This window comes from Sceloporus occidentalis, unplaced genomic scaffold (assembly GCF_023333645.1).
Source record: "Sceloporus occidentalis isolate IW3139 unplaced genomic scaffold, rSceOcc1.0.p SCAF_107, whole genome shotgun sequence".
NCBI classification, from domain to species: Eukaryota; Metazoa; Chordata; class Lepidosauria; order Squamata; family Phrynosomatidae; genus Sceloporus; species Sceloporus occidentalis.
This window is the reverse complement of record NW_028317087.1, coordinates 90,837-114,940: the sequence shown is the minus strand read 5'-3', so window position 1 is coordinate 114,940 and position 24,104 is coordinate 90,837. Positions and strand designations below refer to the sequence as shown.

At 38.9% G+C, this 24,104-nt stretch overlaps 1 protein-coding gene across 1 annotated transcript in view; it reads right to left on the bottom strand.

Annotated features, from left to right (window-relative positions):
- Positions 1 to 11,714: 11,714 nt before the first annotated feature.
- Positions 11,715 to 24,104, bottom strand: part of LOC149283227 (phosducin-like protein 2) — a 32,975-nt gene continuing 20,585 nt past the window's right edge. The window contains exons 5-9 of the mRNA XM_089497780.1: positions 18,847 to 18,967; positions 15,898 to 15,985; positions 14,203 to 14,346; positions 13,634 to 13,842; positions 11,715 to 11,854 (exon numbers count right to left, since the gene is read on the bottom strand). Coding sequence (XP_089353906.1) covers positions 11,715 to 11,854; positions 13,634 to 13,842; positions 14,203 to 14,346; positions 15,898 to 15,985; positions 18,847 to 18,967 — 702 coding nt within the window. The remainder of the gene's footprint in view (positions 11,855 to 13,633; positions 13,843 to 14,202; positions 14,347 to 15,897; positions 15,986 to 18,846; positions 18,968 to 24,104) is intronic.

The window sequence follows — 24,104 nt, the reverse complement described above, 5'->3', positions numbered from 1 at the left end:
ATTAAAACAGAGTCTGTGTTAAGTTTGTAACAACGTCCTTTATACAGAACTGACCATTGTGAGATGCCGCTCAATGTTGGTCCCACGACCTTGATGGGTCTGTTTCAGAGGGCTCCCGCCGGCACTCATGTTCCCTGTCATGTATTAACCCCTTCAGTTCTTTTTATTTTAGAAAATAACCCTATGTTATGACATACAGTAAAAGAGATATTCTTTTATCCATTACACAAAATAATTAACCCCAATGGAAAGAAAAGTGTTGCATCCATACTAAAACACTACATATGCTTTTCACTTAGCGTAGAGGAAGCTTGGTAAATATATATATATATATATATATATATATACACACACACACACACACACACACACAGATATTGTATATATACAGAAAACAGCCTATCAGCGCCAGTTTTAAAAGACCCTCTTCATCCTTGGGGGCCCCTCTGTTACCTGTGGGCCCCCATGAACTGCATTATCCCAACTTCACATGGAAATAGGGCTGGAATGTTCCTTTAACAGCTAATAAAAAAAGTCAATTAACAGTTGATAAAAATATGCATATAGGCTTGTACAGCATAGAGATCACGCACACAGACAAATCCAATTGTCTTTCAAACTGTTCGAGCACAGTACACTCCGCTATTACTATTGAAAGGGATGCACATCCTTATACAGGATATGTGAAATGCTTTGTGTATTGTACAACATAGTTAGCAATGTGTTAATTTGGGGTAGTTTAAGATCTGGGGTCTCTAAAGTTGTTATTTACAAATAAGTGCAGGAAAGGTAGAGTACGCTCCTAGCAACGAGCGCTGTTATTGACCTCCGCTCTTCCGATAAAAATCTATTGGATTCTTGTCAGACATGGTGCCCCAGATATCCCGATTAGTAACAAGCTCACATACGAAAACAGCCTTGAATCCAAGATTTGTTCAGTTCTAGAACACACAGACTTTTTCAAAAACTTTCTTAGCAGCAACAACTCAAACAAAAACATTACAAATTACACTAGACTTACAATTAGTGAATAAAAAGAGTTGAAATACCACCATTTGAAATACCCTGGGGTGTCTAGTTTTCAAAAACATATGGTTTGATGGGGTGAATTGAATTGGCCGGGTTTCAAAATGTCCCCAATAGGACATGGGTATTATAAAAAAATGGTTCTGAAATAGAAAAAACGCTACTTGGTGTTATTGTCCTCGCACACAAAAAAACAATGGCTATTTCAAAACAGAATCTTTTTATCAGGGTTTTATTTTTAATTAGCTTCTTTTAGTCCCTTTTTTCTAAATGTTTACCATATTTTATCTTTTTATAGCAAATTATATAATATGATCAAAGATCAGTGATGAATATATCAAATAATTAGCTATTATGTGTCTAATCAAACACATTGAACATTAATAAAGCTGCATGAACTAAATTTTAGATTAAGCACTAACGCAATCATTAAACTGAGAGAATTAAACCTATTGGAATCATTCAATTCCAAGCACTCCAGCACAGCATTAAAATAATTAACGTTTAATCAAATCGAAAAGGGCTATAGCACATTCATCGTTTCATGGATTTTCATTTTATTTTGCGTTATGGGAAACCCTGTTTTCCTTATTAGTTATTAGTTTTGCTCCTAGTGAAACATTCAGTATTCTTAATTCCAAATTGTGTAATGGTGTTCACAATGAAATATATATTTTATATTTGAATCATAGGAGACGCCATCTTCAATTCATGTTCTTAGGATTCAGATGCTTATTTCTCATACCCAAGTTTTCAGCATAGACGTCTAGAATTTACATTTTTGAAATTTCTTGAGCCCTCTAAATGCATATACATACACCCAGAAATGCAAACATTAAAAGAGGCTTAAAAGGCTTATTCCCAAAACATATATTGAGTTGGTGAGATAAAACATTATTTATCAACTTACATTAAGATTCTGCAGCGCTGTACTACTCAACGATATGCAACGCAGCAGTAAGGTAACCTTATAACTAGATATACCTGCGCAAATTCAAGATGAGTTCCACTCGGTGGTGGAGGGGTGATGATTTGGGCTTGTTTTTCAGCCACAGGATCTGGGAACCTTGAGTCGACCAAGAACTCATCTGTATCCCAAAGTATTCTAGAGTCAAATGTGAGGCCATCTGATTGACAGTTAAAGCTTGGCTGAAATTGGGCCATGCAACAGGACAATGATCCCAAGCATGCCAGCAAATCTACAACAGAATGCCTGAAAAAGAAAGGAATCAAGGTGTTGCAGTGTGAGAGACCGATAAAGCCATACAGAAAATGATTACCTCAAGTTACTGCTGCTAAAGTTGGTTGTTGAATCATAAAGTGTACTTTGTATTTCACACATAGCTTCTCCATTGTGGCATTATATTTGTTGAATAAATAGGACACAGTGTAATATGTCATTTGCTGGTGTTCATCTGAGGTTGTATTTTTCAAATTTTTAGACGTGCTAAGGAACAGTTAATTGTTATGCCCCGATACGTAAAGCCATATAATTCAAAGAGGGTGTCACGCAACTATATATTTTTATACATTTAGATTAAACGGGATGGGGCAAGGTGGTTGATGGAAGTCATGAGAAAAAGGTTAAACTAAATTCCGATTCTTAACATTTTTGCATTTATCTTTGATATATACATATACACAGACACACAGATACATAATTTATTTTGGCAATATTATATATCTGCCATGCTGTGTGATGCACGTATGTAGTGTATGCATGTACTTGTGTGTGTGATGTTTTGTTCTGGAAGACGAAAACAACACCAAACTACACCAGGAGTAGGCACCAAAAATGCAGTGCTGGCAATTTGAGGTCTGCAACTTGGTTTCATTCAGAAAATTGGGCACTCAGACCATCACTGGTATAGCCATAGAAATGATGTTTCTAATGCATTTCCTACATAAGTGTTAAATTAAGCAATATAGGTGCAATAGCAACCTTAAAATGACACTGCTACTACTATTTAGAGAATGGAGATCTGTACATATGACTAAATGCAACTGAACAGCAGAGCTCATGTCCTCAATAATCAACAAAAAAAGATAAAGTATCCCAACTTATCAAAGGCTAAACATAGGAACGTATAGTTAACCAGAGTGCCATCTGCCTATAATCCAACCATTGATGTCAATCTGCTTAGTGCAAAAGACATCCTCGCTCTGTCTGTCTGCAGACACTGCTATCTGGTAACGCAACAAGCAGAATTTCTCAGAGAAGCACTACTCGGATTGGTTTTGATAATGGCAGTGAAGCAGGTATGACCGTCCCTTTAAAGGGATGCTCCAGCCACTGTATGCACTTTAACAGACATAATAGTTGTGTGGGCCCGGTGTCAGCGGCATGGGCGTAGGAACCGGGGGGGGGGGCGGGGGCAGATCCCCCCCAGTAACTTATGCGGGGGGGGGGCGATAATGAAGAAATCCCTCCCAGGGCCGTAGGAACCCCCCCCAATAGAAACGCCGCAAATGCGGCCCGCGAGACCTCGAGGTGCGGCCTGCGTAAGATCGGCAGCCAGGGCAACCGATCTTACGCGGTCCGCACCTCGAGCCCTGCTACAACAAGAGCCCTGCTACTTACCTGTGGGAGGGTCTTCTGTACTGCACAGAGGAAGCGGAAACCAGCAGAGTTCACGTGACATCACATCACGTCCTGCTTCCTCTGTGCAATACCAGAGGCCGCACCCCCTGCTGAAGTCTGTGAGCGGCATCTAGGAGCTGCAGTGCAGGTAAGAGGGTGGGGAGGGTCTTTGAATCAGTATGCGTGACTGAGGGAATGAATGAGTATATGAATGAATGAGTGTGTGTGTGATAGCATGGATGTGTAAGTGCTGGAACCTAGGCATGATGGGACTGTGACTACTGTTAGCAATCACACTCCTATCATGCCAAGTCAGCCAGTACATGCTGAAACCTAGCTAGCTGCCCCCCTTGTCTATTGATGCTGCCAGCACTATGGGGTCTGGACATCACTTACAGCCACCCTGTGCCAGCATGTACTGGCTGACTTGGCATGATAGGAGTGTGATTGCTAACAGCAATCACAGTCCCATCATGCCTAGGTTCCAGCATTTACTGGTTGGATGTGTAAGTGCTGGAACCTAGGCATGATGGGACTGTGATTGCTGTTAGCAATCACACTCCTATCATGCCAAGTCAGTCAGTACATGCTGAAACCTAGCTAGCTGCCCCCCTTGTGTATTGATGCTGCCAGCAATATGGGGTCTGCACATCACTTACAGCCACCTTGTACTGGCTGCCTGGGTATGATAGGAGTGTGCTTGCTGTTAGCAATCATACTCCTATCATGCCTATTCATATTGCTCATTTTTTTTGTCCAATTGTGGTGTGTTACCTACTTTTATAAAAAATGTGAGTTTATATTATTATTTTTAAAGGTGGGGGGTCATTTTCGGTTTTGGCTAAGTGAACCGTGAATGTTTTGGTCCAGAATTTTCATTTTGGTGCATCCCTAGAATAGAGGGTAGATAGTAAGAAAGTATGAGAGGGAGGAGAGGGGGTAGATAGTGTGAGAGATGGGGAGAAAGTGGGGATCTGATGGGGGAAAATGCTGTCCCCCCAGATTTTTAGGGGTTCCTACGCCCATGGTCAGCGGGGTGACCACATGTTCTGTATTGCCTAGGACAGTCCTGCAATGGGACTTTATGTCCTAGGTCCCAGACAGCCTCAATCCAGGAAACAAGAACTCTGCATGAAGGAAGTCTCAGCCAATCAGGAGACGTCTCATCTCTCCTGAGGGGTTCATTCTGCTGCACAGAGCAGAGGGCTGAACTCCATCATCTCACCACCTGGCGATCCGTGCCAAAGCGCCTCTCTCTGCTAGATCACCACAAGGGAGCAGAACAAAAGATATGAGGGTGATCAGCGGAAACATTTCTGTGTGGAGACCACAAAAATACTGTACTTAAATTGTTTCATTAGAAAGCTCTACAGCCCGTGGACTTTGTTTTTCAAAATATTTGAAACAGTGACAGAAGCAGCATAACCTGTCCTTACCTGGCCTGCCTCCTCCTTACCCCACGCCAACAAAGGCATTCAAGGGGAGGAATAAATTACGCAAATCATGAGAGAAGGAAATTAAAAATCACTTCTCACTGCAGTGGCTGCAGCGTTTCCTCTGGTCTGAAGAGACTAACAGACAAGTTAAGAATTTTAATATCCCATACGTGTTCCTTTGATGAATGATAGTGTAATGCAGCAATACAAAACTGCATTTAAAAGGACACCCGGCACTTGGAGGTGCTCTCAGCTGTATTTGTTTCTGTTTGAAAGTAAGTTGAAAAAGTTCAACTCGCCCTTCTCACGTAATACCCAATGGTCCCCGCATGACAAATTGATAGATCTGTAACATTTTGTCCCAAATTCTATCATATATGTCTCAGAGCTAGTCTACTATAATGTGCAGTTAAGGTGGTAAAATAATTTAAGCCCAACTCTCCTGCAAAGCCATGGTGAATAAAACCGTCTGTGCTTCTCTCTATAGTTTACTCATTGAACTGTAAGGGCTGCAATATCAATAGAACCGGCTTATCTATGCTTTTTTTTACCGATACGCACGTTACACACAGCATAATCTATAAGCTCTGGACTAGCTGGAATACAGACTTGCTGTTTTCACTATGCATTACAGATCGCCACAGTGCCATCTACGACTGTGTGCCAAACGGCAGATTCTTACAAATGTTGTATTTAAGCTCTAAATTTCTGCCCGGAAATCTGGAGCTTTTTCACAATTTTACCTTTTTTGTGTCTGTTCAGTCACAATAATAAATTAAACTCCATATGTATGCATGTATATATATACACACACACACACACACACACACACACTATATGGACAAAAGTATTGGGACACATGGCCAATACACTTACAGGAGCTTTTAAGACATTGCATTCTAAATACATTAATGTGTAGTTGGTCCCTTTGCTGCGATTACAGCTTCCACTCTTCTGGGAAGACATTCCACAAGATTTTGGGGATTCTGTGGGAATTTGTGCCCATTCATCATGTGGAGCATCTGTGAAGTCAGGCACTGATGTTGGATGAGAAGGACCGGCTCCCAATTTTCATGCTGGTTCATCCCAAAGGTCTTGTGGAAAGTCTTCTCGGAAGAATGGAAGCTGTTGCAGAGGGAGGACAAACTACATGTTAATGTCCTCGTATTTAGAATATGATGTCATGAAAGTCCCTGTTGGTGTAATGGTCAGGTGCCCCAATACCTGTGTGTGTGCGCGCATATATATATACACACACACACACACATATACACACACACACATACACACACACACATACACACACACACACACACACACACACACACACACACACACGCTTTCATGTCGGTAAGCATTTTTTTGCACAGGTTGAGAAATGCGCTGAAACATATTCAGCTGCGTTTCCGGATTACAGAAATGTCCAGAGGTTTTTCGCATATTTTCGGAAGCTACAGGGCACGCTGCAGAACACACTCAATAGTTAAATGACAAACCTAATGCCTCTGACAACGCATATCACACTTGCCCCCAGTTTGGCTGAGAGTGATGTGATCTGTAATTCATCCAACTGCACCTTTCCATATAAAAACGTGTGTTATTATTTTATTTTCCACCAAGGGAGTTTTGCCAGGTGTGTGTGGGGTGACACATTGCGGCAGGCACAGTATTTCCATTACCCCCCTATTTGTGTTACCAATATAAAAGTTCAATGCTGATCAGGAAAACCTCTAAAAACATGCGCGGTGGTCTGTATTCACTGATGCCTTGTGAAGGGCCGTTCCAGGTGAACAAGTCCTGCAAGGGCCGAGCTGCCTGGGTAACGCAAACCTAAACCCGAGATACGGGTCAGGAGACGGCCCCCGGTTGGACCTGCATCACGTAGCAGATGCTTGCCGTGGCCGGCCCTTCATAATTCACAATCAAAATTTTCAGCTCACCTACAGGAGCTTTATTGGAACAAAATTACATAAAACCAAACTTTAAAAACAAATTACTCTATACAGCACAGTACTTAAGGTGCAATGAAAGACATTTTCCCATTGCCCTTCCTGTTAAAACATGGTTTTTTTTAAACCCCCTCACCAACCACATAGATTGTAAGCTCAGAGGATCAGGGCTTTTCCCTTTCTCTACCTGAATGTTTTATGTTCATGAGGTTGTTAATTCTGTTCATGTTAACATTGATAAGGATTTTCCTTGCACTTGAAATATAATAATACCAACAAGTAATTCAATGTAAAACCTAAAGTTTTACATAAATTGGTAAGTAATGTCAATGAATTGACTATAAATACTGTGAGGGAATAAACATGCGCGGTGAGGGCATAATTCTGTCCTGAATCCAAGACAAGATCAAGGTCCGAGTCTTTACAGATGAGGCAATGGTTGTGCCGTCAAATCCCATGTTTCTATGTTCTGATGCCAGAGGGCAATGCGGGCAGTAAAGAAATATCTTGGGACAGTTGGCGCTCGCATAGATACTTAAAGGGAGAGTTTGTCTACGGAGACCGTGATGATAACTTAATACGTTCATATAAATCAGTCGGTAACCCAAACAAGTCAGGAACAAATAAATCAACAACTCCAAACCCAAACTTACAAATAAACAACTCCAAACTTCTTTCAAACAGTAGAACATCTACAACAGTATACACAAGACAATAAAACCACAGGATTCTTGCCCGATCATAATAGCAATTTCGCCCCTTTTGTCTATTCTTACATTCGAAAACAAACCTTATGTCTATTGCATGCAAATTTAATTTCCCTCACTGTACGAGCCTCTACCACTTCTGCCGGAAGGCTGTTCCACTTAACTACCACCTTCAAAAGCACATATACCAAGCCTGTATAAAATGAAGGTATTCTTATGTATACACATCACACATAATTATCAGCATAGCTTCCATACATCGGGGAAAACAAACCCGGCAACAAGAACACCTGGGGTGTGAAGGAGAATGAAAAGCGTAGAAGTGAAGAATGAGGCTGTGAGCCATAAAAACAAACAAGGAATTTCCCAAGAAATGATCAGGATTGGGTGCACCAGAGGCCTTCCTACAAAAGTTGGCAAGGGGGTAAGATATAATATATATTATATGTAGCCCTGAAACATGATTTGGGTATAACAAGACCGCCCACTATATCAGGCCTCTGAGATGATGCCCCAGGATCAATACATATCTTCCCACAGAGTAGAGAGCCCAGAGTGCCTAAATCAGAGGCTATATGGCCCATGGCAACAGGTGTGCACAAATGGACTGTCTCCCAAGAGCTTGCAATCTCTTAGCCTAAAATGACCCATTTTCCCTAAACAGATGTCCAGATGAGGGGTTCTTTCCTAACAAACAAGCCGATGAAATGCAAGCAGCCCTCCAACAAAAACACAGGAGTGAATCGGGGCCCGATACAGACGGGAGCAGGATGACACATCAGCTGCAAAGCGCTCCATCTATACAGGGTGTTCGGATATACAGCACAGGAGGCGAACGATGCATGGGAAGGGATGGCTAGCAATAGTTATGAGGTAGGGTCCCCTACTGGAGAAGCAGGAAATCTCCCATATGAAACATACATCTCGGGGGGGGGGGCGTTATATACATTAGGCTACACAAAGATGATTACACCTCCCCAACACATGGACACCGCAGCCGGAGCTCCCCGCGCGGCACACGTACTCCGCTTCCCTCTCGGGCCTGCCGCCTTACCTTGGATGACAAAACTCTGCCTGTCGCTGCCTGCGTACTAGACGTACCGAGGACCTCACTCTCACACCAATACGGGCAATGCCCATGCGCGCATGCGCAGCCCAACCCAGGAAGCCGCCAAAGAGGAATCTTTAGCCAGAATGGGATGTTCGGCTACTGCGCATGCGTACGGGTCGAAAGCGTCGTCACGTGACTCGCACTTCCACATCGCGGAGTGTATGATAGCTATGAGTAGAACGGCGTATGGCGGGGATTCTCGGTTCGGTGCTTCGTCATGTCGCTGGATTTCCGCGAGATGCGAGAGCCCAGCTCTGTTACTCCTGAGAGCAGGCCCCTTTCCCTCCTATGTACCGGAATGTCTTAATGTGTGCGATTATTTGTTATTCTTAATTTTCATTGTAACGCCACTTTGTTGTCTTCTTATAAAGCAAGTCAGTAACCAATATATTAAATTCACTATTTAAGTGTAGTCTAAGGACCATGAAACTGGTGAGACCTGATTTCACAGGCAAATCTTTTTATTGTTTGTTTTTTACAGATAAAAATATTTTATTTTGTTAATTATTTTGCCGTGTTTGCATCCATATAGCGTGTTTTGTTCTATATAGCGGTGGGAAGTAAGTCCTGCATAGATTGCTTTTTTTTTATTTTTGTTTTCTAGGGTTCTGTTACAAACCTTTAGGAATATATCTGATAAACGTGGTCACTGTTACTGTAAGGCTGTGAATCAAAAGAATGAAAAGAAATATGGCTAATTAATAAAATAAACTATTCCAAAGGCAGGAAGTAAGCAAGAAAAGTTTAACTTTTATTAACCCCTTAAGGACAAGATTGTTTCTTACTCGTAGTACATTTTGGGACTGCGGCTCTTTTAACATTTTTCAGTGTTGCTGTTAAGCTGTAATTTTCTTCTTTCTCGTTTCGTGCTCCCACACATTATATATTGGGTTTTTCAGGCTAAACAGGGCTTTCTTTAGATACCATTATTTGTATCCTATCATCTTATTTACTATAAAAAAAAAAAAAAGATAAAATATGGGGATTTTATTTGTTAATGTCTTTCTCACTTTTTGTTGAAAAATCTTTTACTCATCTGCAAAAACTAATGAACAAACCTTCTAAATAGATTCTACTATTTGTCCTGAGTTTAGAAATACCCCAAAAAACCATAAAAACCATTGCTTTTTTCTGCACGTTATGGGGCAATAAGTACCAGTAGTGTTTTGCTATTTCAAAACCATTTCTTCCCCAAAGCTGGTCATTCTGCCCCATGTGGTATTTCGGGTATCTTTGAAGCCGGCCAATGCAATTTGCCCCAGTCAAACCATATATTTTTAAAAACTAGGCACCCTATGGGCATTTATAATGCCAATGTTTTAATTCTTTCCATGTGGGAATTTTTCTGAAAATATAGCGTGAATTGTAGGACTTGTTACTATATTTTTCTTTTATATATATATATATATATATATATATCGTATTTGCTCGATTATAAGATGACCCTTATTATAAGATGACACCCCAAAATCTGAATATTAATTTATGAAAAAAAGAAAAAGCCTGAATATAAGACGACCCTATAGGAAAAAAGTTTTACCAATAAATGTTAATTCATCTAAACTATGTGAACAATTGTTTAATAAAAGCTATGATTGAGAAAAATATGTTTTTGTTTTTATTTCCTTTTTTTTCAACCTGCCCCCCAGTTATGCACATCTGCCCCCAGGCTTGCCACTCTGCCCCAGAAATGCCTTATACCCCATATATGCCACTGTGCCCCATGATATGCCTTTTGACCCCCCCTATGTGCCACTCTGCCTCCAGAATTGCCTTATACCCCTATATGCCACTCTGGCATTTAGGGGGTTAAAAGGCATATTATGGGGCAGAGTGGCATATAGGGATGTATAAGGCATTTCTGGAGGCAGTGTGGCGCATAGAGGGTTAAAAGGCATTTCTGGAGGCAGAGTGGCATTAAGGGGGTTAAAAGACATTTCACAGAGCACTCTGCCTCTAGAAATGCCTTATGCCCCCCATTTAACACTCCCTCCCTCTCCCTCCTCCAAACTTACCAGAGCTTCTGAGTCCCCAGTGCTTAGTCCGGGCAGCATGTAGAGCTCTACGCGCTTGAGCGGAAGTTGTCTATGTGAATCGCGTAGAGAGCTCTACGTGCTGCCCGGACTAAGCACCGGGGGCTCAGAAGCACCGGTAAGTTGGGGGGGGGGGGTGACACAGGAGGATCCAGGTCCCCTGCATCTGAGTCCCCGGTGCTTAGTCCGGGCAGCGTGTAGAGCTCTACACGCGATTCGCGTAGAGCTCTACACGCTGGCCAGACTAAGCACCGGGGACTCAGAAGCACCGGTAAGTTGGGGGGGCATAACACAGGAGGAAGATCCAGGTCCCCTGCATCGCTGCGGGGGATCTGGATCTTAGTCTCATAGTCAGACCTATTTGAGGTCTGATTATAAGACGACCCCGATTATAAGACGAGGGTTTTTTTTCAGAGCATTTGCTCTGGAAACAACCTCGTCCTATAATCGGGCAAATACGGTATATAATATATTTTTTTTTTTTTTAACTAATCACGGATTAGTGAGCTGGGTTCCATTGAGGAACTCATTGATTTTTCAGTTGGTGACACCATCTTGTGAGTGGCGGCATCATCATTTAGTTGATGGCACTTGCTCTTCGGGGTAGGGGGTTCTGTTGCACATATAGATTTTTTATATACACTATGTGTCACATGGGATAACGAGACTTTGGGATGAAAATGTTCAAAGTTTTTTTTGGAGTTGTGCCATCTTGTAAATCTTATTAATACACAAGTCCAACTGCTTCATGTTCTCACACTATAACATCCTTATTTATTCATTATTTGTTCACACGAGAAGATGTCAGTGGTCTTTTTGACAGCTAAATCCAGATCAGATCGTTTCCTCCCGAATGAGGTGCAGAAACCCTTTATTTATTTGGATGTTCCGGCCCTTTCCATTGGTTGCTTTTCTTGACTGATGACATCATCATATCAACAATCGTCTTCTTTGGGTCTTCCTCCAGGTCAGATTTGATCGCGCCAACCTCTGCAAGCTTCCATTCTAATTCTTAATGATGATAATGCAAAACAGTTATTAATCATATTGTAGAAGAATCATATGGTAGAATAACACATTATTACAGCATTGTTCTCTGTTTAAGAAGCCCTGATGTCTTAACGCCAATACCGTGTAATGTCACACGACCATGTGCAACGCCAGCAAAGGGGCACAAGTAGGTTGGTGATTAGGTGATCATAACCCCTGCGTGTCTATTAGTGCCACCCAGTCCACAGCTGTTGGCTCATGCTTCGTATCGACCTCTCTGCCGAGTTTAAGGGGCAGGCTAGAGTCTATCTTACCAAGAAAGAATGCATATTAAAGTGCCTGCTATAAAACAATCACTTTAGGAGAAGCTGCAGCGTAATGCTGTGTCGCATGACTATATACACAGCACTGATCGGTTGCTTGGAGCCAATTGGCAGAGCCAACACTGGAGCATGTAGGCATAGGGAGATACTTTCAAATATCTACACAACTGGCATATAATCTGAACTGGCTGTTAAAGCGGGACCCGAAAATCAGAACTGTTCTGCAAAAACTAGGACTGTTGGGAGGTATGTTTTTAGTACTGTTGAGTGCCCAAAGCCTTTTTTTTTTTACATTTATAATCATTTTTGCTTAAAATGCAGATGACACTAAACTAGGTAAAGTTATACAGGGCGAGCAGGATATTACAGTGCTGCAGAGGGATCTAGATAGACTGGGGGACTGGGCACACAAATGGCAGATGAAATTCAATGTAGACAAATGTAAAGTTATGCACTTCGGGGTAGCGAATGCACAAGCAACCTACACCCTAAACGGTAGAAAATTAGGGGTAACGACAAATGAGAAGGATTTGGGATTTGTTATAGACAACAAACTAGGCAAAATGTGCAATGTCAGTCAGCGGTTGCTAAGGCCAGTAAGGTATGTATAAAAAGGGGCATCAAGTCGCGGGATAAAGATATAATGTTGCCTCTGTATAAATCAATGGTAAGGCCGCACCTTGAATATGCTGTGCAATTTTGGGCACCTATTCTAAAGAAGGATACCATAGCACTAGAAAGGGTGCAGAGGCGGGCTACAAAATTAATAAAAGGAATGGAGCACTATTGTTATGAAGAAAGGTTAACTCATTTAAATCTGTTTAGTTTAGAGAAACGTCGCCTCAGAGGGGATATGCTAACATTATATAAATATATTCGGGGCCAATACAAACTATTATGCTGAAATCTGTTTATAAACAGGACTATGCACAGGACACGTGGTCACGCGTTTAGACTGAAAGAAAGGAGATTTAGACTAAAGCAGAGGAAAGGGTTTTTACAGTAAGGACAATAAGGATGTGGAGTTCTCTGCCTGCAGAGGTAGCTTTATCGGAGTCTGTACAGACGTTTAAACAGCAACTGGATGGATACCTGGAAAAACATAATATTCGGGGATATAATCTTTAATTATGGGGAAACAGCTTATTGATCCAAGGAGAAATCTGACTGCCGTTTTGGGGTCAAGAAGGAATTTTTTCCCCTGGTTAGTGCAAAATTGGAAAGAGCGAAACTGGGGGGTTTTTTGCCTTCTTTTGGATCAACAAATTAACAGATATAGGAAAGGCTGAACTTGATGGACGCATGTCTTTTTTCAGCCTATATAACTATGTAACTATGTAACTATGTCAATGGACACAAAAGCAACCGAGCAGATCTCACACCTCATCCCACCAGATAATTATTACAACATGGGTAAATTTATCGCACGTGTTAGCAGACTTGTTAACATATTTTCAGTTACGTGACAAGTCGCTACCTTCCAGACTCAGGCTTGGTCCTCCGCATTGTTCCGCACCGATAAATGATCCTTCGATCTGCCCATTTCTGTAGACGAATATTGTTGGTAGGCAGTGGTCTTCGTAGTTGTGAACGCAGCTGTCGACAACGGCTTTCAAGAATTTCGTTCCTGGGAACTTCCTAGCCAGCTTTTCAAGGTGATAGTTCAGCAGATTGCACATCGGAATACTGGAAGAGGATATTTTTATTGTTAAATAGAACCATAGATTAAGAAAAACTAAAATAACATAAACTGCTTGAGTTCTGTGTAGTTTAATTGTGTCCATCTTGCAGCTTTTATAGGAATTGTAGCCTAATTTTGTTTATGAGAATTTCCAAAGCGACCGCAGTAGTAATTGATTGGTTTAATATGAGTTACTTAGTTCCTATTGGCCTCCATTCATCATTGGAGGCGGGGGGAGCCATATACCGTATTGGCCCAATTATAGGCCGCACCCTTATAGTTTGGTGCTATTTTAAAGAAAAATTGGTGGAATGGTAAACAGTATTGGTATAGATATCCATATATCTGAACTATATATACATTACCTTGATCTATAAAGATGAATGACAACCCAAACATCTGCTTGTGCACAGGTGACTTCTTTCACATATACGTTTCCAGGAATCTCCAGAAGTTCTCCAAATATCTGCCTTTTCTGTAGAGATTTAAGCTCCTGCATGCGTTTTCTCCTAAAATCGGACAATGAGAAATGACAATCAGATAGCTTTAGCCTATTTGGGATTCTTCTTATTATTAATGTAGTCTTTAATGTAATGATTCTATCTGAAGAAGAGACTACTGAGGTTCCAGAAACATAACTTACTTTATATTTTATTCTATATTGGCCACGTAAAGGTATTAACTTCAGCTTTATCTTAGGCAGAAATGGCATATCTATCTTTATTATTAATGTAAAAAGATATTGGATCATGTGAATGATATCAGAAGTCTGATGCCTGAATATGGACCTCCATTTTTGTCCAACAAAAACTCAGCATGCAGTATATAATGGATCATACCGTTTTATGTGAAGCTTTAATGTATAGTAATACCTGGCTAGAAAATGAAGGGCATACCTGCCATAGCTCTGAAATTGGTCTTTGAGAGACAGACTAACTGCTTATTTAAATATAACTTTTCAGTTACCTGTAAGATTAGGACTGGGAGACGGTAACTATGAATGTAGGAAAGGAATTTGAACAAGTTTGGACATCACAGGGGCCCTGAAAATCCGCAAGTTAGCTTAACCCCTACATGTACTTATCTTGAAACTTGACTGTACCTAAACTAAAGCGGCAGACTGTTTTCTCAGGATTACTACAGATTATTGTGACGAGTAAGAATATTTATATTGTTGATAAATCATGTATAATATTTGCTATAATCTCATTGCTCGCTGAATTCATTTTGTGTAGTGTTGTCTGCTCTCACTAGATGGCGCTCCATACATGCAAAGTTGCAAACCATACTCAAAATAAGCCCAGTGTACAGTGGGAAGAAAAAATAAAATGTATTTTAAAAATTATTTGCAGGCCTTAACCCTTTGTCACTCAAGAGTTACTGATCTGTTGTTTCTAACAGATAAATTAATTGTTTGTGGCACGCTCTTACTGCCTGGTAGTTGACACAGCCTGCAATTATTATTTATTATTATTCACTATAATGCATTCTTCTTGTTGTTATTATTATTATTCTTTATTCCTTTAAAATGTATTATTATTATTATCATTATTATTCACTATAATGCATTCTTGTTATTATTATTATTATTATTATTATTCCTTTAAAATGTATTATTATTATTCACTATAATGCTATTATTTGTTATTATTTTATTAATAATAAATATGTATATCACCAGGGCCAGTCTCATCATAAGGCATAGAGGCAACTGCCTGGGGTGCCTGGATCAGGGTGGTGTCAGGTACTTGGAAGTTGGATATTCTTCCTAAAGATGGTGGCAGAAATTTGGACTAGAAAGAAAAGGTTAGGAGGGTCCTGTTCAAATGAATTCTCAATCTAGAATGGTTTCTTATCATGCTTTCAAAATCAATTTATCGATCAAAACATCACAAACATATTTATAAACTTCTTCACATACACTTCATTTCTAATTAAGATGTTTATTTAATGTGAAAAATAAGTAATTACATATAAAAACTGTGACAAAACCACCCTTGTGGGTTGAAATCACATTGTGTCATTTTAACATTAAATGGAGAATATAATGAAATGTTTACCTGTAGATTTCGATGGCTCTCTCCTCTTCCTGAAATGTATCTTCTGCTTCTTTCAAAGCTTCCAGTGTCATTTTTTCATATGGTTTAACTAAGATAAAAACATTTCAATGTCAGTTTTGCAGATCATTTAAATGTAAGACTGGTATTATCACACTTCTCACTGTTTAATTATTATGATTATTACATTTGGGGTATAACCTGTTGGTTCAGGGCACCGAGAAACCCTGAGTGAGAGTATGAAGAATTTTCACCCGGGCTGCCTTTTCAGCTGTAGCTCCAGAAAAACTGACATACAATTGTCCCGGACTAAAAACACACTGGGACAAATACATATCTTCAATTGGATGTTTTTAGCAGGTACTTCTACTGATAAGAGTGTACCTGTATCATTTAGATTACCTGACATTTGCACGGTAAATACCGTATTTCCCCATGTTTTTAGAAACATTTGGGGTCTAAAAATTGGGTGCGTCTTATATAGTGGTGGTAGATTTTTTTAATTTTTTTTTTACTAAAAAGGGGACCTGCTGGTTACCTGTTTTGCTCAGCAGCGTCTCTTGATCTGTCGCGGCGACAAAGGAACCCAGTGGAGTCACGTGAATGCACATCACATGACTCCGCTCCGTTCCTGCTCGAGCAACGCGGAGGGAAACAGTGGCGCCCACGGAAGTCTGCAGTTAAGGTAAGGTGGGGGAGTAAATGAATGAATGAATGAGTGTGGGTGTGTGTTTGTGTTAGCATGGATCCGTGTGTAGGGGGCACAGGGAGCCTGAAAGTGATGTGCATGTAATGGCTGCCTGAGCATGATAGGAGTGTGATTGCGAACAATTGCTAGCAGCTAACATCAATCACACTCATATCATGCCCAGGCAGCCAGTACAATAACTTTATGTAATTTTTTTTTTTTTTTATTTCGGCCCCCAAAATTAAGGTGCATCTTATACAAGGGAGCGTCTTATACTTGGGGAAATACGGTACTTACAACCAAATGTTTCTAGCTGAAAGGGCTAGTCACGATATAATACCATTAAAATTGGCTCATGGACTTAAGGGCAAAATGTCAGTAAAATGACCCCTAGGGTGTGACACCGGTTAATAATTATGCTCAACAGTGTATTTTACTTTGAAAGTACATGGGTGTTTTGCCATTGAGTTAGTTTTATAAAGCTGTTGAAACCGTAACTGAAAACAATGCGATGACATACTGCGTTACTCACTTAGATAGTTACCCAAGTCTGTCTTATTATAGAGATGTTTATGATCATATGGTTGGTATAACAATGCCTAGGATCATAGTCTGGTACTGTACATTCAAACTTTATACAGATTTGCTATTTACTATTAATATAGTGTTCCTTTTTTCTAATTAATCTAATTAACAAATCTTTTTTTCCTATTCATGTATTATTAAAAACATATTACACTGTGAGCGATGCATATTACATGATGCAAACCTTAGTACGCTTCCTCCAAACTGTAATGTATTTAATTCATGTTCCTTTATGAAATTACATTAATAGCATATGTGAATGTCTCTGGAAACTGGGACAATTTGTTTTAGTTTATTTAAATATACTGCATGTTTAAATATAACATTGTAATTCTATATGCTGTGCAGCAAAACATCTGTGGATAATCCAATAACATTGGATATAATAAAAAGGCAGTCCGTGGGAACCATTCGGCCCATTTAGTCTGCCCATTAGAATAGTTGTGTTTAAAGGTTTACTGGTGACATTTTGAGTTCTATGCTCTGGATGCCAAACACTGATGCATAATCTGCTTTCGTTCTTCAGCGCCTTGCTAAAGCGTGGAGTGCAACGAGCAAACAAAGTGCAAAAGACTTTTGATATAAGCAGATACAAATTCCACATTTCTGATTTATTATTTAAACTTAAAAAAAGGGATTAGGGAAGGCTAACATATTAAACCGACTTTTGGCAGAGAGTCTTGGAATGCATTGAAAATATGTAGTGGGCTAAAATAGAGCTATTATGGATGGGGAGAATAAATGTGCTGAAAGCCTATGTGCTACCAAAATTTATTTACTTATTTAGAACAATCCCCTTACAGATTCATTCAAATTTCTACTATACGTAGATTTGATAAAATATTTTTAGAATTTGTATGGTACAACAAGAAATCTAGAATTTTGTTACAGACACTGAAAAGAAAGATGATTTATGACAGACTAAATTATCCAAATCTGATAGAAATATACGAATCGTGTATGTTTTCCCACCTTTCTGCTTGGAAAACAAAAAAAGACAACTTAGGATGGTACGACTATGAGAAGTGGTCTTGTAATAATATAGAACCCCTGATGTTATACTGGGTATCTCCAGGAAAACTAAAAAACTTAAATATTGCAAATCCTATTGTGACAGGGATCCTCAAAATATCTTCTAAAATTAGAAGAAAATTTACAGCAGATATTTCAATCTCTTCCTCTACTCCTTTGGAAATCCTACAGATAGAAATATGTTGTATGAATGACGAATGAATGAAAGTAGACAGTTTCACAATAGGAACAACAATTCAGATTTGAATTAATATAATGTAAATTTGATGTAATCAATATATATGCTGGTGATATCCCTGTTGTGATCTGCTACTTAATTAATAAAATATTTTTAAAAAAATAAAAAAATATGCATTTTGTAACCAAGGAGTTCAAGTGACTTGAAGGAAGAATATGCCTTACGCTTATATAGGAATTTAGTTGTGTGGTTTATGTTTATTATTTTTGGTGTAAATGAGGCTTTGATTTCATGAAATTTACACTGTTACACAGGCTGTACACTCACTACTTTAAATTGTAGCAGAGTGTCATTTCTGCAGTGTTGTCACATGAAAAGATATAATAAAATATTTACAAAAATGTGTGGGGTGTACTCACTTTTGTTAGGTATTGTATATATATTACTACTAAATCTAATCATCTGTTACCTGCAGCTTCTTCCTGTATTTTTAAAACCATTTCTTCGATTTCATCCTTTTCCTCTTCTTTTGGAGGAATGATGCCGAAGTCTCGTAAAGCATCATTCCATTCTGTATCTTCGTTTGGATCCTACTTAAAAAAAAACAACCCTAGATTTTGACAAGTCCAAATATACTAAAAAAAATAAAAACAAAAAAAACACAACCTTTTGGGGTACATTATTTTTTTCTGGCTTTCCTGGAGTGCATATTGAGAAATATTTGGAGCAGTAGGTCATGGTCTAAGGTAGGAGAGGCCCATATGCCATTTATGTGCACACTGCATAGTAATGTCTTCTCCACAAATAACGCTCCTATGGCCACTAGAAGGCCATCATGTCCACTGTCAATAACTGACAGCTGTTCTATTTGGACGATGTGCAAGTTTGTGAATGTTTAGCGTGGTTAAGGAGCACTCTATAGTCCGGCCTGCTTCGGGTATCCATAAAAAAGTAGTGATTAAAATAGTGATCCCTCCCTAGTTTTGGTGGTCTTACACAAGAGTTTTTACCCAAAAGCAGCGGTGGGTTTTCTTGAGAAAGCCCTGCCATGGGTTGTTACTTACCAATATATCACTTGGAGAAGATCTCTTGCTCTCTTTTAACATTTATTAGCTTATTAAGCAAATCATGTATCTACTATTGAGGGCAACATTAAGAATTTTGGAGCTGTCACTAGTTTTCTTCCTGCGTACTCCTAAATGTTACTATTTCTAACTTTTATTGCAATGAGAAAGGGCTTAGAGTCCATTGAGTGTATCTATAATTTCTAGTTTTATACTTTCCCAGATATAAATATTAAATAACTCAAACATATATTATTTACCTTGTTCAGTATAAGGGAATACTTGGTCACTTTGTTACTTTACAAAGAGGACTGAGGAGGATTTAGATATTAGTTATGTGTTATGTGGCTCCTGGCACCAACTGCTATTGGATTCTTTTTCCTAACACACACACTAGTATCTAACTATGAAAAGCTAATTACAGTGAATGGATTTAATACATATGGAAATGTAGTTCAATCTGTGTCTATGAAGAGAATATTGGTCCATTTACAGTTAGGTTACAGTAATCTTACTAGTTCTTTTGAATGAGTGGATAGCTGTCAGGCATTCTAATAGCAGATAACCAGAGATGTTTCAAAGAATTTTATATTTTTTTGTTAACATAGTAATAAACTTTGACGAATTTGTACGACGATATTTCCTAGTTGCTTTTTGAATGAAGCACTTTATTTATGAGCCATCAAGCGGCTCTACTTTCCTTTTTTCTTGAGGCATGTATGAAGAATTTTCAGACAACTCAATTTAAAGGACAAAGAATGATGTTGTCTGTTATGACATTTCTTAATACCTTTAAACCCAAAATGTGTGACTATGTGTCTATAAAGGTAGCCTAAGGTGATGTCAGTATTGTAGAAAAATGTTGCTGGTTATAAATAGTAATTTTGGAACAAGGGAGCAAGGAAATACAAGGTTTGCTTTATTTAAGAGCAAGGTTTATCCTTAAAAGTTCACATTTTCCTGTGATGAGAATAGGTGTGTTGTCAACACAACTTTCGTTTGACCAATTAACATTTATGAGGGAAAATCCAAAAGATGATTCACGTACAGACCAGTCTTTTCATCCAAAACAATCATCATCAGCCTCATTAAGACATCACTTAAACTGGGAATGAAGGCTGATGATAGAATAATTAACGGCTTATCTTCCTGCATCCTTCAAAATCATTGAACACGCACTATAAATGGAAATTACACAAGAATCATCTTATTGAAACACTGTGGCCGAAAGGCATAATTGAAGAAGCCTTCAAATGGTTTGGCCCAAAGGTTCTATGGTTTAATAATTCCATGAAGATCTGTTTTTTTTAGATATGTCCTTATCCTCAGAAATGTTCATATTTTTGTGTAGTAGCTTATTTCTGCTAAGGGCCTTAAATTAATTACAACGAGTAACACAGGCAGTTCATTACACACACTCTCTGCCACTAAAATGGTTCAATGAAAATCATGCCTGAAATGCAATAAAATGGCACCAGTTCTAGTCTGCATAAATATAACATAAACATATATCCCCAGACAGGGCTGGTGCAAGGATTTTTGCCATCCTAGGCAAAACATAATTTTGCCACCCCCTGGCTCCACCCCACAAGACCCTCCCCCTTTGCCACACCCACTTATACACCCACTCCTCCCCATAGTGACCGCGAGCCGCGTCCGCGCTTACTGAATGACCATGGCTGGCGGCGGCAGCCTGCACTGCCTGCGCAGCTGCCTGCCTCCCATCCACTGACCGCGAGCCGTGGCCGCGCTTCTAATGAATGACTGCGGGCGGCGGTTTGCGGCTGCAGGCGGGCGCCTACTTTGCCTATAGGTGGCCCTGTCCCCAGATGTATCTTTAGTTTAGGATGCTTGTATCAGGTTATATGGATCCAAGTGTACATTCCACCAAGATCAACATACCTAATGTAGGTGAACCATATAGTTTCTCCTGAACTCATATTCCATTTTAAAGCCAAATCTTTTCTTAAATCATGGTGGTTTTTAATATATTTACTTAAATATAACATATATAGATGTAAAGGAATATTATGGGATTGGCTTATATACGATATATTGGCCTATATAACCTCTGTCTTCATCCCCATGGTGAAGGTTATCCCATTTACCATTACTTTCATAACCAAGGACACATACAACATCCCTGCTACATAGAGATGTACCTGCATGTCTTCTAGAGATGTAAGTGTCCAACCTGTTGTGTGTAGCAGCATGAGACAACAGCCGTTGGTTTCCCTAGCAACCAGTGATCAGTGGTGTCTCCAGCTTTCATATTTAGTGGGGGGCACAGGGACCAAAGTAGGGGGGCCAATTATAAAATGCTACATATACAATATATATATATATATATATATATGCATTAGACATCAATTTTTAACTACATAATATGTGCTTATCTCTTTGAAGAAAAGACCGTGATTGAAATAGGATTTCAAAATAACAGCTGAACTCGCAGTTATTTTTCATTCTTTATTATACCCTGCTGCCGATATATATACTAATATTAGCCCCTGCTGCCAATATATATTAGCCCCTGCTGCCGATATATTCTTATATAATACCCTGCTGCCGATATATATTAATATTAGCCCCTGCTGCCGATATATACTTATATTATACCCTGTTGCCGATGTATATATATATGTATATATAAAAATTATACCCTACTGCCAATATATAAATAGTAGCCCCTGCAGCCAATATTTATTGATAATAGCCCATGCAGCTAATATATATTAACATTACCCCCTGCTGCCGATATATATAAATATTAGCCCCTGCTGCCAATATATACATAAATATTAGACCCTGTTGCCAATATATTTTATAGTGAAAAAATTGGACCCAACCCAAGCATTTTCTTGGGCCCCGCTCCACGCTCCCAAGCATGCAATCACTCCCTCCGCTACCACACACACAACAAAAAAAATATTTGCCACACTGACTGCAGATCAGGGGAAGACAGTGAGAGTCAGTGCAGTCTTCCCTCCTTCTGACTGCACCGTGACATTGAGAGGTCCTCTCCCCGTAATCATCCCCAGAGTCCCTCCAAATATCACTCCAGAGAGCTATAAAGTTGCCTTTACTAAGATGTCCAAAATTTTTACAAACATATCTTTATTCATGTCAAAATTTTACTACAATCAGAATAAAAGACAAATTACAAGATCTGAATAAACTGTCCATTTATTTACATGGCAAAATAAATATGCCTAGCCATACTTTAAAGATAAATGTAGCATACATGCAGGACTTTTTTTTAAAACACAACCAGTCATGTTTTCATTATTACATCATAGTTATAAACATTACAATGATGGAAATCATAATAAGTTATAATGCTTTCAATATATTTAGTAAATTAAGGAAAGGCTGAAGGTGCCAGCCGAAATAATTTAAGATATGAACATTTACATTTTATAGTGACCTTTAAATAATTACACAGTTTTAAAGAAGACCAAATATTTTGTGTAGATCAGATGTTATCTGTTCTGCGTCCCTGGATCAACCTATAATAGAAAGAATGGCAAAATGAACATATTGTGATAATTAAATTATGTGAACATATTTATAATTATATTAATATATTTGAATTTAAGCAGAATGTAATTTTACATCCTCACAGTTTTAATGTATTAAGTAAGGGAAATTAATATATTGCTCATTTGTAGAGATAACAAGCAGATAACACATAACATGGCTGTCAATATCTAATTCATTTAAAACGTAAGAGCAATTAATGAATTTTTTTTTCTTTAACGACAGACAGCTTTCTCGCCTTATATATGCCTTAATTTTACATCTTTGTAATTGCTCAACCATGATTCCCATTATACATGGATAGGATAAATGGATCCATATAGGCGTACTACTCATTAGCCAATAAATATATTATATATAAATATATTATATGAATAAAACGCATCTTGTAGGGTTTAAATTGTAAATTAACACTGGCTAATGGTGGATCAGTCACCAGACCCAACAACATCCAATGTACATATAACATGCTATTCAAATCTGCATCCCTCTCTAAACTCATAACCCTAAAGTGTCTGTTTCTTGTGGATAGTCCTTGTCATATAGGAGTCTGTAGAACACCAGTCATCATGAGGACCTTTCAACATCCTTCCTTTGGACAATACCAGGTGTGTGAAAGGTATTTTAGTGTACAAATTAAAAAAAACACAAGCAAGAAGGATTTTTAAACTAGGCGTTGAGCCGGTCTATTAACCTTAACTATTATAGCTATCACTGTGCTTTGAAACTAGAATTCACGCAAAGTAGGAAGCTGGTTCAAGGGCAACAAAGAGAAACCAATTTTTTTGAGGATATAGTCACCATTTTAAATAAATTTTTATACTGAACATCTTCTAACACATCACAGTCCATATGCCTAATAATATTGATGGCGAAATCATGAAAACTCTAAACAAGTATTAATACCTTTCAGTCGAAGTCCACTGCTCTCCTTCCATTGCGTGGCTAAACATTAAAGACAAGTCAGACAATCAATATGATCAAGTAACTAATATACGGTTCGTATATTGCTCTTAACAGTTATATTTTTAGATTTTCATACGGATTAATCATGGAGAGCTGGATCTGTGTTGCCTTTTAACTGTAGCACAGGGCACCAAGTCACTAACATGCAGGTGATAAA